Source organism: Mobula hypostoma, chromosome 6, assembly GCF_963921235.1.
Source record: "Mobula hypostoma chromosome 6, sMobHyp1.1, whole genome shotgun sequence".
Classification (NCBI taxonomy): domain Eukaryota; kingdom Metazoa; phylum Chordata; class Chondrichthyes; order Myliobatiformes; family Myliobatidae; genus Mobula; species Mobula hypostoma.
This window is the reverse complement of record NC_086102.1, coordinates 39,509,338-39,527,034: the sequence shown is the minus strand read 5'-3', so window position 1 is coordinate 39,527,034 and position 17,697 is coordinate 39,509,338. Positions and strand designations below refer to the sequence as shown.

At 41.2% G+C, this 17,697-nt stretch overlaps 1 protein-coding gene across 1 annotated transcript in view; it reads right to left on the bottom strand.

Annotated features, from left to right (window-relative positions):
- Window positions 1-17,120, bottom strand: part of fstl1b (follistatin-like 1b) — a 122,989-nt gene extending 105,869 nt beyond the window's left edge. The window contains exons 1-2 of the mRNA XM_063050631.1: window positions 16,967-17,120; window positions 16,815-16,871 (exon numbers count right to left, since the gene is read on the bottom strand). Coding sequence (XP_062906701.1) covers window positions 16,815-16,871; window positions 16,967-16,969 — 60 coding nt within the window. The 5' untranslated portion in view covers window positions 16,970-17,120. The remainder of the gene's footprint in view (window positions 1-16,814; window positions 16,872-16,966) is intronic.
- Between the last annotated feature and the right edge of the window lie 577 nt (window positions 17,121-17,697).

The following is a 17,697-nucleotide window of genomic DNA, read 5'->3' as shown; positions in this document are numbered from 1 at the left end:
TTTAAACAAAAAAAATTAACTACAAAATGCATTCACTGTATTAAGACTTAAGAAAGACTGCAGATGCTGGAAATTCTGAGCAACACACACACACAAAATGCTGGAGGAATTCAGCAGTTCAGGCAGGATCTCTGAAGGGAGATGAAAAGATGACACTTCAGACTGAGATCCTTCATCAGGGCTGGAAAGGAGCAGGGCAGAAGCCACAATAGAAGGGTGGGCAGAGGGAGGGGAGCACGAGTTGATGGGTGAATCCAGGTGGGGGGGGGGGAGACAGGTGGGTGGAGTGCGGCGGGTGGGAAGTGGCAATGATACGAGAAGCTGGGAGTGGAAGAGGCAAAGGACTGAAGAAGATGGTATCTGATAGGACAGTAGACCATGAAATAAGGGGAACCAGAATGAGGAAGGTGTGGGTAATGGGCAGGTTCTGAGAGTGGGGGAGGGGAAAGAGAACAGATAATAGGCTAATGGGGTCAAAGGGATAAGAGAACAGTCGGGAGAGACAGAGGAGTGGTTACTGGATGTTGCTGCCTTCAGGTTGGAGACTTTCAAATCGGAATATGAGATGCTGTTCCCATACTCTGCATCCAGTCACAACTTGGCAACAGTAGGCATGGACACACATGTTGGTGAGGGTATGGGAAGTTGAATTGAAAAGGGGAGCCACCGGGATATCCTGCCTGTTCTGGCAGATGGAGCAAAAGTGCTTGATGATGTGCTCCCCTAGTCTGTGTCAAGTCTCTGCAATGGACAGGAGGCTGGACTGGGATCTCCAAGGAACTCTCAAGTGAATTGCCACCTCACCTGGAAGAATTATTTAGGGCCCCTAATGATGGAGAGAGAGTAGGTGTAGGGCAGGTGTAATTATTTGGGGCAATATCCCTAAGTGTCTGGAGGGGGGATTGGTGGGAAGGACATGTGAAGAGAAAGGGAAAGGGTAAACTGAGCCTGATTTACAACAGGATCCCAGTGTAGATGGCGAAGTTTACAGAGAATATGTTGGATGCCGAGGCTCATGGGGTGGTAAGAGAGGCAAGGGGAACTCCACTCACTATGATGTTACAGGGAAATGGGATAAGGCAGATGTGTGGAAAATGGAGATGTGGGTAAGGGCCACATTGATGGCAATGGCAGGAAAACGCCATTTTCTGAAAAAAGAGAGGAGACATCTCTGATGCCCTGGAATAGAAAATCTAATCATGATAACAGATATGGTGGAGACCGAGGAACTGAGAGAAGGGAATAGCATCCTTGCAAATGGCAGGGTGGGAAGAGGAGTCGAGGTAACCATGTGAGTCAGTGGGTTTATGAAAGATGTCGAGATAATCTGTCTTCAGAGATGGAATCAGAGAGATTAGAGAAGACGAGGTATCAGAGATGGACCAAGTGAATTTGATAGTAGGGTGAAAGTTAGTGGCAAAGTTGATGAGCTCCGCATGGTTGCACGAAGCATCACCAATGCAGTTATCAATGTAGTGGAGAAAGAGATGGGGAGTATGTTTGGAACATGCATTTTTTCACATAACCAATGAAAATTCAGGCTGAACTATGGCTACACCTACCATCAGGAAAAAGTAGAAACAGGTGAAAAGTTTAGAGCAAGTATCTGTTCTGCCAGAGGAGCGGAATGATGGGAGGAGAAGTAGTTGGGTCATTTATCAAGAAAGGAGCAGAGCGACCTGAAGCCTTCCTAATGGGGGCAGAAGGGTAGAGGGTAGAGGGTCTGGATGTCCAAGGTGAAAATGAGGCATTCAGGGCCAGGGAACTTAAGTTGTTGAAGGGGTAGAGAACATGTGACGTGTCATTGATGTAGATGGAAAGGGACTGAACCAAGGGGGATAAAATGGAGTCACAATACAAGGACAAGAGTTTAGTAGCAAGGAGCAGACACCGACAATGGGCCTACAGGGGCAGTTAGGCTTATGGAACCTGAGCAGGAATTAGAAGGTTGGGGAATATTGAGATTGGAGGCTGTAAACAGGAGATCTCTGGAGGTAATGAGGTCGGTGACAGTGCAAGATGTTCCTCAGTGGGGCTCTTGTGTATTAGACCAAGTCTGTCTCTTAGGCTAACAGCTGTGGTTTAAGGTTGTTTTTTTTTTAAAAAGGAAGAACCAAATTTCAAACTCTAGACAATTTTATTACTGAATGTTCTTTTTTAAAAAAGTTGTTTGTAGGTACGAAAGGAATGTTTGATAATAATTAACGTGGCTTGTTTCTACATTTAAAAAAACTTTATTACACTAAAATGGAAGCAATGTAGAGAGGCAGATTTATGAAAAAGCACATCTTTTAATGTTGAAACTCACTGAATTAACTTATCTGTTTCTATTGACAGAGAAGGCCAATCCAACTACACCAGATAAGAAATTCTAATGCCACAAAGGCAGGATCTCCAGGGAGCTATCCATTTCAATTTGATTTCTCATTCCTATTCTGATAGGACTGCCCATGGCCTTCTCTATCGCCATGATGAGGCCAAACTCAAATTGGAGAAGCAACTTATAAGCCCCTTATCTGGCTTCATCTATCAATTGCCAGCTTCTACTCAGTCTGCTTCTCCCATCCCCCACCTTCTTATTATGGCTCCTGCTCCCTTCATTTCCCGTTTTGACGCAGGGTCTCCACCTAAAACGTTAACTGTTTATTCCCCTCTGTAGATGCTGACCGACTTGCTGAGCTCCTCCAATATTTTTTGTGTACTGCTCAAGATTTCTAGTATCTGCAGAATTTCTTGTGTTTGTGATTGTAATATTTAAATGCTTCTCATAGAAATGCTTTCTTTATTTAACATTACCTTCCAACTAAACAAGCAATTAATTGAATTGTGAAGCTAACTAATTCTACCCAGCTGTGTTTTGCTAAGTTGACACTAATCACCTACACGTGGGAGACAAATGGTGTCCTCCAGGAGTGAAGTTGTTGGGAGACTAATATCTACAGCAAAAGAGGAATAAAGTGTTAAACGTGATCAAAGTCACAATGTAAGAAACAGGGAGGACATGGGAAATTTTATAGCTCAAAATGGAACCTATAGAGATATTAATAACAAATAAGGAAATCATGGGAAGATGGATATCTGCCTTTTACTAAAAATAGATTTCTTGGTGGAAGTTTTCATTTTGTTAATATGAAAGGAGGACTGATAGTCAATTCTGAGGCTATTTTACACTGAAATGTCATGGAAAATTGACGGGTTTAATGTAGTGGATGGAGTTCGCTACTCAAAATAATTTATCATTTTATAACTACGTAACAAAAAAAAATTGAAATACCACAGGTCTACCTTCAACCCGAGTGGAATCTGCTTTCAGCTTAATTATGCAATGTCCTGATGTATTGTACTGCCTGTGTATCTTCCCCCGAGCTAGTGCATTCAAGGTGATTTAAATCTTGTTTAATCTGAACCTTTCTGGTATTCAGTCCTTGCCTCAGAGGCTGAATTTTTCATTTTGTTAATATAAAAGGAGGATTGCTGGTCAATTCTGAGGCTATCGTACACTGTAAACTGTTTCCCTTCCCACTGTTTCAATAAAGAACACAGGGGATCCCAAAACAGACTACAGATTCAACATCATCACGTTTCTTGCATCTGGCATTGACTTAAGTTGACTTCTTTCATTTCTTGCTAGTTTTGATGCAGGTCTGCTGAAAGGAATGATACCAAAATGAACTTCATTCACACAGAAAATCAAAGCAGATCTGAATGCATTTCAAATTCTGCACTGCTGATACGAGCTTGCCAAATTCTACACTTAAATACGAGTATTAATCACCAGGAAAAACAAGTTCACAAGAGATGGAATTCAGTCTGTAGATTAGTTACCCTATTCTTGCCAAGCAAGCACACTACTGTTATTTTATGCTCCTACAAAAAATGCCTAGTGAAACAATAATGAAAGGAGCAATAATATGTCAAATTAGAATTTGTTTCCAGGCCTGATAGGACAAACTCTTGAGATCTAGCATGTACTATTTTGATCCTTGCTTAATACTAGTATACTTCGATGTAATCACATTTGCAGCTCATCCAGCAACTGTATTCTACAATATTGCAACAGCATACAAGAGGGGTAGTATGCACCTGATCTTTGTGTGTGGGGGGTGGGGGGGGGCAATAGCATGACAGGGATATTTACTAATTGTATTTCAACATCTAGTTGGGGGGGGGTTAAAGGGGGGTTGGAACCAAAGGAATAGTGTAGCAGATGAGAGAGTTGAGGCATGTACAGCACTAGACAGGACAAGGAGCGAGGAAGGTATGATAGAATAAACTGCATTTTAATGCAGTTAAAATGCATCAGGGATATGACAGATAAACTGAAGCGTGGATAGACAGTTGGGACTGGGCTAATGCATAATCATTTTTGAAGGATGAGAACGACTGGCAACTCAATGTACAGAAGCTACAGGTGTGACAGAGGTGGAGTAAGGCAGGAGGGGAGTTGGGTTTCTGATTGGAGAAAGTCACAGCAGTACAAAGATGGGTTACATGGGTGAAATTTAGAAATAAGAAGGGGCTAGTCCATTTGAGATTATACAATAACGCCACCAAATCCCCACCCCAAAGTGGTCAATGGAAATTAGAGGAACAAATATAGTAAGATTATGGGGCGACACGGTAGCACAACACTTTACAGTACAGACGACCTGGGTTCAATTCCTGCCACCACCTGTAAGGAGCTTATATGTTCTCTCCGTGACCGCGTGGGTTTCTTCCGGGTGCTCTGGTTTTTCTCCCACAGTCCAAAGACATAGCAGTTGATAGGTTAGTCACTGTTAATTGTCCTGTCATTACGCTAGGGTTGGGCAGCATAGTTTGAAAGGCCAGAAGGGCCTGCCCCGTGCTGTATCTCAATAAATAAAAAGCACAGACAGCTGTAAGAATAAAAAGGGCTGTTAACACTAAGTAATTGTTAACTTTCCTAACATTGACTGGGACTGCCATACAGTCAAGGACTTTTATGGAGCCGAATTCAGTCAAGTGTGTCCAGGAAAGTTTTCTCGAACAGTATGTGGCTGGCCCTACACAAAAGGTAGCTACACTCAATCTCCCGTTGGAAATGAGGTGAGGCAATTGACTGAAATGTCAGTGAGGGAGCAGGTTTGGGACAGTGACCATAGGTCCACCAATTCTAGAATAGTTAGGGAAAGGAGAGGACTGGTCCACAAATTAAAGTCCTAAACTGTGGAAAGGCTAGTTTTGAAGGCATTAAACAAGATTGTTTGTTTGGGCCCCATAGCAGTGTAGCAGTTAGTGTGATGCTATCACAGATCAGCATCAACGTTCAATTCCGACATCGTCTGTAAGAAGTCTAGGGAATATGGGCTTCCTCCCACAGTCCAAAGGCATACCGGTTAGTTGGTTAATTGGTCATTGTATATTGCCACGTAATTAGGCTGAAGTTAAATCAGGGGTTGCTGGACAGCACCGACTGAAAGGCCAGAAGGGCCTATAAATAATAAATAAACAAACTTGCTGAAGTTGACTGGGAGAGATGGTTTCCAGGTAAAGGGATGTCTGGCAAGTGGGAAGCTTTTAAAGTGAGATGGGAGAGTTCAGGGACAACACGTTCCTGGTTGAGTTAAGGGCAAGCCTGGCACAATTAGGGAATCTAGTTGATGTGATTTGTAAGAGATTTGAAAGAACTGAAAGAAGAGTTAGTAAGAGATTTGAAATCTCTTACTAACTCTTCCTTCAGTTAGTCCTGACGAAGGGTCTCGGCCTGAAACGCCAACTGTACCGCTTCCCAGAGATGCTGCCTGCTCTGCTGCGTTCACCAGCAAACTTTGATGTCCACAGAACATAGAATAGTACAGCACAGTACGGGCCCTCCAGTCCATGATCTTGTGCTGACCCATATAATCCTGTTCTACAATCAATGTAACTATTCCCTCTTACATAGCCTATAACCCTCCATTTTTCTTACATCCACATGTCATAAGAGTCTCTTGAATGTCCCTATTGTATCAGCCTCTACCATCTCCCTTGACAGTGTGTTCCACATTACAAAAGGGATGCTGGTGGTCTTAGAAGTACATCAAGTTGGATAAATCCACAGGGCCTGACCAAGAGCATTTTAGAACACTGTGGGAAAGAGGGAAGAAATTGCAGAGGTCGTGCTAAGATGTTTGCATCTTCATTAGCCCTGGCTGAAGTAATGGAAGATGCCTAGTGCAAGTGCTCGTATTTAAGGGCTGCAAGATCAAGCCATAGAACGATGAGATGGTGAGAAAATGGAAGGGATTCTGAGAGACATGACCTATCTGAATTTGGAAAGATGAGGTCTTCTTATGGATATTCAGCATGGTTTTGTGTGTGGGAAATCAAGTCACAATTTTTTTTTATTTTGAGAGGTGAACAAAAGGATTGAGGATAGAGTGGTAGCCATGACCTAGTTTGCCTTTAACAAGGACTTTAAGTTCCTACATGGTCCAGGATGAGATCCAGGGTGACCTTTGCAACAGAATACAGAATTGGTTTGGTTGTGGAAGACAGAGGATGGGAGTGGAGGTTTGTTTTTCCAGTCTGGAGGCCTGTGACCAACAGGGATTGGTACTAGGTCCACTGTTGTTTGTCATTTATATTAATTATTTGGATGAGGATGTAGTTGGCATGGTTTGTAAGCCTGTGGATGACATTAACAATCTGGGTACAGAAGACAGTAAGATTGTCAAGGTCTCTAGAACAATTGGGAAGTTAAACCAAGGTTATGGCTCTGGAGAGTGGAGAACAGACCTAGGGGTATAAGTGCATAGATCCCTGAAAGTACTGATGTAACTAGAAAGGGTGGTAATGAAAACATTTGCAATGCTTGCTCTCAGTCAAGGTAGTGAGTCCCAGAGTTACATCATTACACTTGAAGCATTGTGCGAGTTTCTGGTTGCTGAGCCAAAGGAAGGAAATCAATAAGCTGGAAAAGGAGAAGAAAAGGTTCAGAAGGATATACAAGGAAAGACTGGATAAGCTAGGATGTTTTTTTCCTGAGGCACAGGAGAGTGAAGAGTATCCTTTAGAAGTATTCAAAATCATGAGGGACATCGATCCGGTGGCTAATGACAGTTTTGTTCCTGGGGTCCAAACCTACAGGTTTGAGAAAGGAAAAATTTTAAGGGGATGTGAAAGGCAACTATTTCACACAGGATAGTGAACATGTGGAATGAGCTGTTAGAATTCAGTGCAATTATAATGTTTAAAAGGTATTTAGACAGGTGCACAGATTGGAAAAGTTTAGATGAATAAATGCCAAATGAACGAGCACAGCTCAGGTAGGCAAATTCATTGGCATGCTCAAGCTGGGCCAATAGGTCTGTTTTAATGTGGGTAATTGTAATGCAGAACATAGATGAAAATAGCTCAGGCTATTAAATCCATGATGTCTGTGCTGATCGTATTGTCAATCCAATGTTAATACAACATCCACTGTCCTACACACATCAATAATCTACTGTTCTTCAAGAACCCAAGCTCCACCACCTCAACTCAACAAGCCCATCCCTTCCATCTCCCTTTAGTCCTTGACAAAATTATTTTAAAGTAAACTGGAAAACGCTTCCTGCCAATGAAAAGGATTTTAAACTTTAAATGGAAGGAACACTGGAAAAAAAAATCAACCTCAAACCCTATTATCCTCTGAATTAACTTCGAACGTAATGCTTCAAATATGTTAGTTATTGTCCCTTTTATTGATTGTTACTGCTATCAGAAGAATGTGATTAGTGAATAATGAGACATACAACTCAAAAATCTGAAGGCAGTTGCTTGTGAAATTCAATTAGTACAGCTCTGTCAAGGATAACATTCCCTGTATAACAAAAATACAGTTTAATAAAAGCAAATGGTTCAGATCTCTGGGTCTATATGAACCTTGAAATTTCAAATACTTTTGGTGGCTGTGAGCAAAATATCAGACAGCCTCTCAGTTTTATCACATCAATAAAAGAACACTAGCAGTATGTCATGTGTCATCTCTCATCTTCCCCTTTGTAGTGAGAATTAAGTAATATTTCTCCAATAACAGCATTTCTGAAGGGTAGAGATATCATGGTAATTACACACTAATCCAACAAATTTGCCTGTGAAAGTGCCTACCTGTCACCAAAACAAGCAATTTATACTCCAAGTGATCTACATCACACGTCTCTTCCTATAGTGACAAATGGTTCTTTAAAAAAATGTGAAACCAGAGAATGCTGCTAACACTCGTCAGGCGGCACACGTAGAAGAGAACAACATCAATGTTTCAGGCCAATGATCCCTCAGGAGAAAAGCTAGAAACCAGTTAAATTGCAGAGAAGTCAAACGGGATGGAGACCAGGAGAAGCAGAATGGTAGGAGTGCTGGTTGCAAGAGGCTTGTTAACTGTAGTCTGGAGATGCTGCACATAAGCGGAAACAAAATAAAAACAGAAGGAAGAGGGAGAGAAGGAAATAAAAACTGAGTTGCAAACTGATGCAGCACTGGAAATACCAACCCCCCCCCTCCCAAATTTTACCTGATATAAATTACATACCATATGATGAAAGACTGGATCGACTAGGCTTATACTCTCTGGAATTCAGAAGATTGAGGGGGAATCTTATTGAAACGTATAAAATTCTAAAGGGATTGGACAGGCTAGATGCAGGAAGATTGTTCCCAATGTTGGGGGAAGTCCAGAACGAGGGGTCACAGTTTAAGGATAAAGGGGAAGCCTTTTAGGACCGAGATGAGGAAAAACTTCTTCACACAGAGAGTGGTGAATCTGTGGAATTCTCTGCCACAGGAAACAGTTGAGGCCAGTTCATTGGCTATATTTAAGAGGGAGTTAGATATGGCCCTTGTGGCTAAAGGGATCAGGGGGTATGGAGAGAAGGCAGGTACAGGGTTCTGAGTTGGATGATCAGCCATGATCATACTGAATGGCGGTGCAGGCTCGAAGGGCCAAATGGCCTACTCCTGCACCTATTTTCTATGCTTCTATACCACCAAATATTAAAAATGTCTGCTAAATATGGTTCGCTGCATATATATTACACAGTAATAAGATTTTCTTCACGAGGTCCAGTATGCTTATTTTGTATCGGTCTTTACAATGCAGTTTCTAGCTTCCATGCTGTCATCAAGACTACCAGTAACAGATGAAATAGAAACAAACCATTAAAATAATCACTGCAGAAAATCTATAATTACTCCTGAAGGAGAACAAATTCAATCTCCTTCTACATGAAAGAAACCCAAAATAATCATACAACTCCCACACAACTCTATCGTATTTACTGGCTTTCACCAAATTCAGTACAATAATGACAATCAGAACTTACAGCCCAGCAATTCTCTGCAAATCAAAGCAGGGGAACAAGAAACCAAACTGAATTCGGAACTATAGACCATTCAGGAAATTAAAGCATTAATCTTGAACAACACCCTCTCCCCAATCTTCTGGCAATAACTTTGAGCCTATTAAAAGGAGACTGAATGTTGAAGTTAAAGAACATGTCAAGGAATCTCAATGTGTGAAAGGAGCACATGAAACAAATTGGAGTTCAAATAAGCATTTGATTTAAACACGGGAATTAAAATTGTTCACATCAACTTAAAGAAGTGAATACTAGTATTTATTATAATCTGTACATTCGCTATCTGTTAAATTAATCCAATAAATTGAGGCATTGCAGCACACTGAGACTCATGGAATGTTTACCCTGCATGACACGGGAAGTCCAGGGGATTTTCTGTATTCCAGAGAGCCGCATAGAGAACCATTAACATCTGGAGTCTGAGCAGCAGCTGGCGTCACTGCAGTCCACTAGCATTCTCGTAGATAGAATGTTTCAGAGAATAATAGCAACACAGCTTGAGATTGTTGGCAAAAGGGACAAAAAAAAAGAGAAAACGGTAATTCAAGAAACCCCTGAGTATCTTGTTCTCCAAGCAGCATTCAGTTCTGAGTGAAGGTGGCATAAGAAATTTCCTCTCTGGAATTCGGACGAGGCCGGGACCACAGCGCTGTGGCAATTGAATGGTACGAGGAGCGTGGAAAATTATCAGAATAGTAAAATTTATAGGAGAGCAATCAGGCATTTGCTGTAGTACTGATTCCAGGATGGCATGTTGCCTCCCTGGTTTCAAGGTTATGAGTACAGAGTTGTTCCAGTGAATTCTAACATGGCATGATGAACATCGAGGAACATTTGTACTAATAATAGAAAAACAAAGCATGTTTTACAGAGTTAGGAAACATTAGTTTCCTGTCCCACCCGCAACAGAACAGGAGGAAGATATCTGGATTGAGGTACAGTAGGGTAGACTCTAGGTTCCTGGGGCATCTAGATCAGATCTGTGGGGAGATGGGATGTGCACTGCCCAGACTGATCGTACTTCAAAGAAGCTGGGAAGATCTGCTATTGTTGTGGGAAAGTTAAACCAAGTGGCAGGGGATTGGGCATAGGAAGGTAACACTGAGCAGGAAAAAAAAGATGCAAACAGAAATGGGAATGATAAATAGCATCAGAACAAGAGAGATGAAGTTTTTAAAGCAGGACCAGAGTAACAGCATGCAAGGAAGTCCACGATAGCTTTATTTAAATACATGCACTCTAAACCCAAGAAGCATGTTAAAGAAGGTTAGTAATTTACAGGTGCATTAGCTATGTAGGATTATGGTGCCATGACAATAAAAGCCTAACTTAAAGAGGAATGGTTTTTAAAATATTCATGGAAATGAGATTCTGGGACACAAGCCATGAAACATAGAAAGATTAATGGGCTGGGGAGGGGGAATTTTGGGGGACATACAGAAAATATAAAGTTTAGAAGGATGAAATGGGATGAGTCACTAAGTTAAAAATTTCACTTGCAGTGGGTTAAGAACATCTCCTTTTGGATAACTGCAATCAATGCTCGGCAGGCAAAACTGTAATTGAGCCTTTAGAATGGAAATGCCTCCGCTACAAGATAAATACATTTCAATGTGGAGAAAAATAAAAGCCAAAGCCTGCAAAGATGGAGTAAGAAGGAGAAAGATAAATAATTTAACTTTAATAGCACAAGGGTGATGACAAAGCTCAGTGTGGAATTGAGGGAAAGGGAAATAAGTTGAAAATAGAGGGGATAAGAAAAAACACACTGAAGAGATCTAAAAATATTATGCAGGCATGTGATCAGGAAGAGAGTTTTTAAGAGAAAATGGGTCAATAAGAATGAAAAGGAAATTTGTTTAAGGAAGCTGTGTCATTAATACTTCGGTCTTGATGACAAGAAAGATTGTGCTGGACATTCAGAAGATGCCATTGAGATTTTGTTGGGATAAATATTTATAAAGAAGAGGTAGCAGGAAGTTTGACCACATTTAGTGGGAAAGTCCAGATGGGATAGATCCCACTTGCCGAAAGGAGGAAGGGAGGAAAGTAAAGAAACTCTAACCATAATCTTTCAAACCTTTGTAGGTTCATCATTACTGGTAAATGGCAGATACTACTGTACAACTTTGTTCAAAATGGAGAATGAGGATATGGTCTCTAATTGTAAACCTCAATAGTAGGGGAAAATCTAGAAATAATTTGGAAATTTAAAAAGTTGATTTTTTTTGGGGGGGGAAGTGATACAAAGTAGATTTCCCAGGGTGTTTGAGCTTGGGTTATCATTTTTCTATCTTACATAAGGAGCATTAAAATTGACTCCAAGTGAGTAGAGCAGGCTGAGATAATACGAATGTTAAGAAATACATAATGTTAAATTTTGGTAAGAAGAATGAGAAGAAACTATACAAACTAAAGGGAGTACAAGAATGGATATATCTGGAGATGCTTGTGCATAGTTCATTAAAAAGGATAGGTTTGAAAATGGCTGAAGTATATGCATTTTATAAAAACCAGGATGAGCGAGGAACTCATTAAGATCCCTTGGTATGTACTCAGTAGAGACCTGAAGGCTTTGGAGAAGACGGGAAAGAACAATGAACTACTTTTGCTATCTGGATAAATGGGGATATGCTGGGTTTCTTTGAGATGCGCGAGAGATTCAAAATCCTGAAGGGTACGGACAAAGCAGACAGAGAAAGTGATTAAGAACAAAAGATGTAGAGTGAGGATGCTAAGTAAATGAACCAAAAGTGACAGACAGTGATTTAAATTGGGGTCTGGAGTGCATTACCTGAAATAAAAGAAGAGGCAGATTTAATTGTAGCATTCAAAAAGAACACAGAGTTTGAAAGGGAAGAATCTACAAGGCTCTGGGGAGAGGGTGTGGCTAGATTGTCCTTCCATTAGAAATGGTACGGACTCCACAAGCTAAAGGCCTTCCTTCCATGTTATAACCATTCTGTGGTTGCTCCACCATCACGGACAGTCTCCCCCTAGACCCTGAGATCAACAGACAGATCGGACAAGCAGCCTCAACATTCGCCAGGCTGACAGAGTCTGGGAGAACAGAAAGCTGATGACGCACACCAAGGTTGCAGTCTACAGGGCCTGTGTCCTCAGCACACTGCTTAACGGCAGCAAGACCTGGAGCCTCTACTCCAGACAAGAGCCGCCTCTCAACGCCTTCCACCTTCGCAGCCTGAGACGCATCCTGGACATCACGTGGACTGACCGAGTCACCAACAATGAGGTCCTGGCCCGCACCCAGATACCCAGCCTCTTCACCCTGCTCCAACTACGCCGTCTCCACTGGCTGGGTCACGTACACCGCATGTCAGACGGGAGGATCCTGAAAAACCTGCTGAACAGGGAACTGGCCTCTGGCAAGAGAGAATAAGGGCGGCCCCATCTTCCTTCCAAAGATGTCTGCAAGAGAGACATGAAGTCACTGAACACGAACGTTGAGCGGTGGGAGGACATTGCAAGCAATCGCTCTCGCTGGAGGCTGGAACTACGCAGAGGGCTAAAAAGAGGTGAAGAGAAGCTGAGGCTTGCTGCTGAAGAAAAGCGCACTCATCGGAAAAACAGCACCAAGACAACACTGGAGGACAGCGTCTTCAAGTGCAGTCGATGCAGCCGAGACAGTCACTCCCGTGTGGGTCTCTACGGCCACAACAGACGCTGCTCCACCAACACAGACTGAAGCAAGACTTTCCAGGTGCAGATCCATGGTCTCGCGAGACTAACAGATGCCACACACAGGTTGTATGTCCCCTGGCTCTTCTTTCCTCTGTAAAGAGGAAGTTTCTCTCTGTCTATCCAATCTAAACCAGGCAACAAATCATTACAACTTTATCCTCTGAGGAGAACAGTCGCAGATAATCTTGTCTCTCCTTATTACTAAAATTCTTTCACTGCAGAATTACTAGCTTCTCAAACAATCCCATCTATGTCAATGGTTGTACAGGGTTGTACTGACTCTCCTCCATTGTGCTACGGTTAAATTATATGCTTGTAAATCAAGGACTTAGGACTTGTCCTTTTAAATACTGGCAACTGGCCAATGCACGAATCTAGATCCTTATGAACTCTATATTTAATTGATAGGGCTCCAGAGAACAGCTACAATTACCTTAAACATGAGATATTGTCAGCAACTTGCTTTGAAATGTTATGACAATGCCCATATCGATGTATATAATTTCATCTTTAGCCAGGTATCAACCTAGGTGGTGGTGGAGATAAGCACAAGTGATTTCAATTCTCTTCCACCCACAACGGAATCCATCCATAATGTTCCCTGACATAACAGCTAAAATGGATCTTGTTACTCTCCAATATTTTCTGATAGTTTTTGTCATTCTTCATTATCACTGAAGGTGGTGTTCTATTGTTCCATATGCTCTCTAAATCTACCTGACACAATTTATATTGGAACTTGTTATTACGTTACACTGTGAGGGAAAAAAAAACATGTGATTACAAATACTCATTAACTAATGCACAAGTGTAATCCAGAAAGTATGCCAGTATGGTACCACAGGTATAAAGTAAAATTAAGTACATAACTGCATTTCCATATTTATTCCAAAATTGCTATTTGCTTCAAACTCTACAAGAATTACAGAGATTAAGGAGCAACTTCAGATTTAAGTGTAAAAGTTATGAGGATCAACATTTCAGGCTATGTATCCCATCTCAGACAAAAACAGTGGGTTCAGAATTTTACTTTTAAAAAAAAATATAAATTCTCAGGTTGATTCTTTGTTTTTGACAAATGAGCCACTTCATTTCAAAAGTTTTAGTCTGGTGCCTAAAACATGTGCAAACTGATTATTATAAGAGAAGTCGATTCAGGTTTGAATCCAGCAGAGTCTAGACATGAGGTCATTTTTATTTCATAGATCAGGGAAGAAATTTTTCTAATGTAAATGGGTAGCCAAATGCGAGTTTTTGATCAGAAGTTCAAATGGCAAATTCTCAGTTACTAAATCAATATAATATTAATGATTATATATCATGTAATGGTAATTCAATCTAACTAGGTTAATTAGAAAACCCACAAATCTGAAAGCACGCATTAAATTAGAAAAGGAATAAGGCATTCAGTCTCTCAAGTGTTTGTTCTGCCACTTATTTTGGGCATAGCTGCTCAGTACCTCCATTTCCCCTGCTGCAGATCACCTGATTGCCATTACCAACAACAACCTAACATTGTGTTGGAAATATCAGTAGACCTGGCATCCACATTCCTTTGGAAGAATGAATTCCAAATCTCCACCAGAAACAACTTCCTTATTTTAGCTTTTTTTATTCCATCAAGGGATCTGGACATTTGCTCTGTATCCCTCATTCACCCCAACTGCAAGTCAATAGACAAATACTCCAGATGAGCTCAGCAAGTTCTTTTCCCTAGATGATGCCAATTACCAATGATTTTAATTCTGGATATGTTTTAATTTTCCCAACAGCCTTGGTGGGATTTGAACTCCAGTCTTTGGGTTTGTGACCCAGACCTTCTGGATGCTTGTCCACAACTTAACTACAGTTAATGTACCCTGGTCCAAAACTTTCTTGCTTTTACTCTGTACTTACTCTATTGAAAAATATCATTTTAAAAGCCCAAGATTAACTCTCAAACTTCTAAATAAAGGAATGCACAGGAACTTTTGAAAACTGTTCTCATAATTTGATTTTATTTAAATCCGGTGAATTTGATTTTGTTTTATATATTAGACTGCTGGTCTTGTTCAAAGTTCATCAATGCCAAACAATGGTGGGTGAAGGTAAAGAGAGTCGGATCAAAATTCTTTTCTAGTTGAACATCACTTTCTCACATCTGTACTTCAGTTTGAGATTTCTTCTTTGCTATTAGGACTTGCTCATTCGCCACTTCCCACACCTTGCCATAGTTAACCCACTCGCTTAGACCAATGGGGTTAGAAATTCATCCCTGGTCACCGATGCTTAATTTGTAATATACCAGTGGTCGTCTGCTTCTAAAATTTCAGTTCTACTCTTCAGTCACTTCAATATTGCATGGTTTGCTCATCACCGTAGATGAATTTTCATCGCCCTTTCCATGTTCACACAATCTATCATGTCTTTCAATATAGTGTTTGCAGATGACACTTACATAGAACTAACTCCCTGGCCTGTCATCCCAGTCAAAATGATGAAATTAAGGCATAGTACAGACTGCTAGAAAACACCATCAACTGGAGATGAAATCTTTCAATTTGATCATTGCTTCCCCTATTCCATGAGGAAACATATCAAGAGGTTCTATAACATATAACGAATTTGTATTTTACTCAGCTTATAGATGGATAATTCAAAGTTCAAAGTAAATTTATTATCAAAGTACATATATGTCACCATATACTACCCTGAGATTCGTTTTCTTGCAGGCATACTCAGTAGATCAGTAACCTGTAGTTAACAGTAATGGGATTTTTAAAGTTGAAACTAACATTTTCAAACCAAAGTAAACTATAGTTTTATGAAACCAGAGTAAATCAGTAGGATAGTGGAGGTAAAAATTGTGGCTGTAAGATTCTGCACTTGGGTTGTTGTTAAATGACTCCAAATTGAGAGACTGGTACCCCAACCTATACCAGTCTTTCAATTTGGAGTCATTTAACAACAACCCAAGTGCAGAATCTTAAGTGTTGAACGCTTGCTGGAATTCTATGGATTTAAATAACAAATTTTGGACAGTAGTGGGCATCTGAAATACTTTATGGTAAAACTGAAAAATAAAAGACAGTATATTTAAGTCTGACACCCATGAATTGAAAATACATGAAATTGTAATATGTGTACAGGGAACCTTGTGTAGTGGACCCGCTTTCGAATTTGATCTTTGTTAACTGGGTGGGGGGAGGTTCGCTCTACCATACGAACGTAATCCCTTATCAAAGCGAGATGTGAGATTTCGTGTTTTTTATCGAGCCTGTAGATACTTGTAAGTTTCCAGTAGATCCTGTGTCCTCATTGAATTTCCCAGTGGTCATGCAATCAGCATCTCCACCCCCCACCCCCCGTTATTGTCGTGAAGAAAACTCCTGCACATTCTCCCAAACAGCTCCAAGTTACTCTCCAGTTTTCGGCTCTTTTCATATCTTTCCCCAAAATATTAATACATGAAAAAAACAACTTCTTCCAATGCGCCTTCGCGACCTTGCTTAAGATACAGCTCGTACAGATCAGCCACAAGCAATGCGAATTTTACCCTTCCCATCCACACAGAGCTTTTATGTCCCAGCTACTTGCTGCCACATTTCTAACAGGGACAAATTACTTGTAACTGTCCACAAAGTCCCACAAGACGTATGGATCCGAGGTAGGTTTACCATGACAAAGCCTAAACCCGAAAACGCCCAAAACTTGTAAACGCAAAATCGTTCCCCTTTCAGCCAGAGGCAGGGATTGAGTGAACGGGAGGGCGGGGGACAGAGAGATCAAACTTACTTCAGCGTTTATCAAAGCGATGGCCAAAAGGACCAGAAACGGAACACTTTTGAATACCTGTTTAAAACAAAACATAGATCGTAAATGCAAACGTTGGGTGAGGTAAAGGCGGATGGGAAGTAAGATCAAAAGCAGCCAAAGCTGGTTCTTACCATTTCTGAGGGGGTCGCAGCTGGAGCAGCAGAGAACGGGTGGCGGACAAGAATGCAAGCTAACAGAGCTGGAGAAGGGGATTTGGAGCAGCACTCCGAGATTTAAAGAAGGACCACACCCCTCCTCTGCCGTTCGGAACAGACGCTAAAGCACCCGATCGGCAAGAGACTATCAAACAGTGACAGGACGCCGGCGGAGCTGAGGACACGTCCTTCACACCGAGCGATATCTCCACCGAGGGGGCAGCGAATTTCCACCGATCTTCCCCTTTCTTAGACCGCACGGGTCGGGGGTAAGTGAGATTGAAGGAACAGCTGTAGGAATTTGCAGTTGTTATTGGAGGAACCCCGATCACGTGACTGTTCAAAGACGCGAATATTGGCGTGAAAGACATTATTCCCCAAGTCACAAATTGTAGTGGCCAGTTAGATAGCGGAAATTGGAGAAAGTTCGTAGGATCTTCCAGCGTTCGGTCTGGGCTACTTTCTCATCCTGCGCGATAACTTTGCCTTTAATAATTCCACGTATCCATGTATAACTTCAAATGAACATCTGAATCTGGGGCGTTTTATAAATCTGGAAAATGAGGAAAAAATCCACCATTTACTTTTGTCTGTGAAATTGGTAAAGTATTATATTATTGTCACGAACGAGGTGCAGTGGAAACGCTTATCTTGCCTAACGTCCATACAGAACAATTCTTTATAACAGTGCAAATCAGTAACAATGC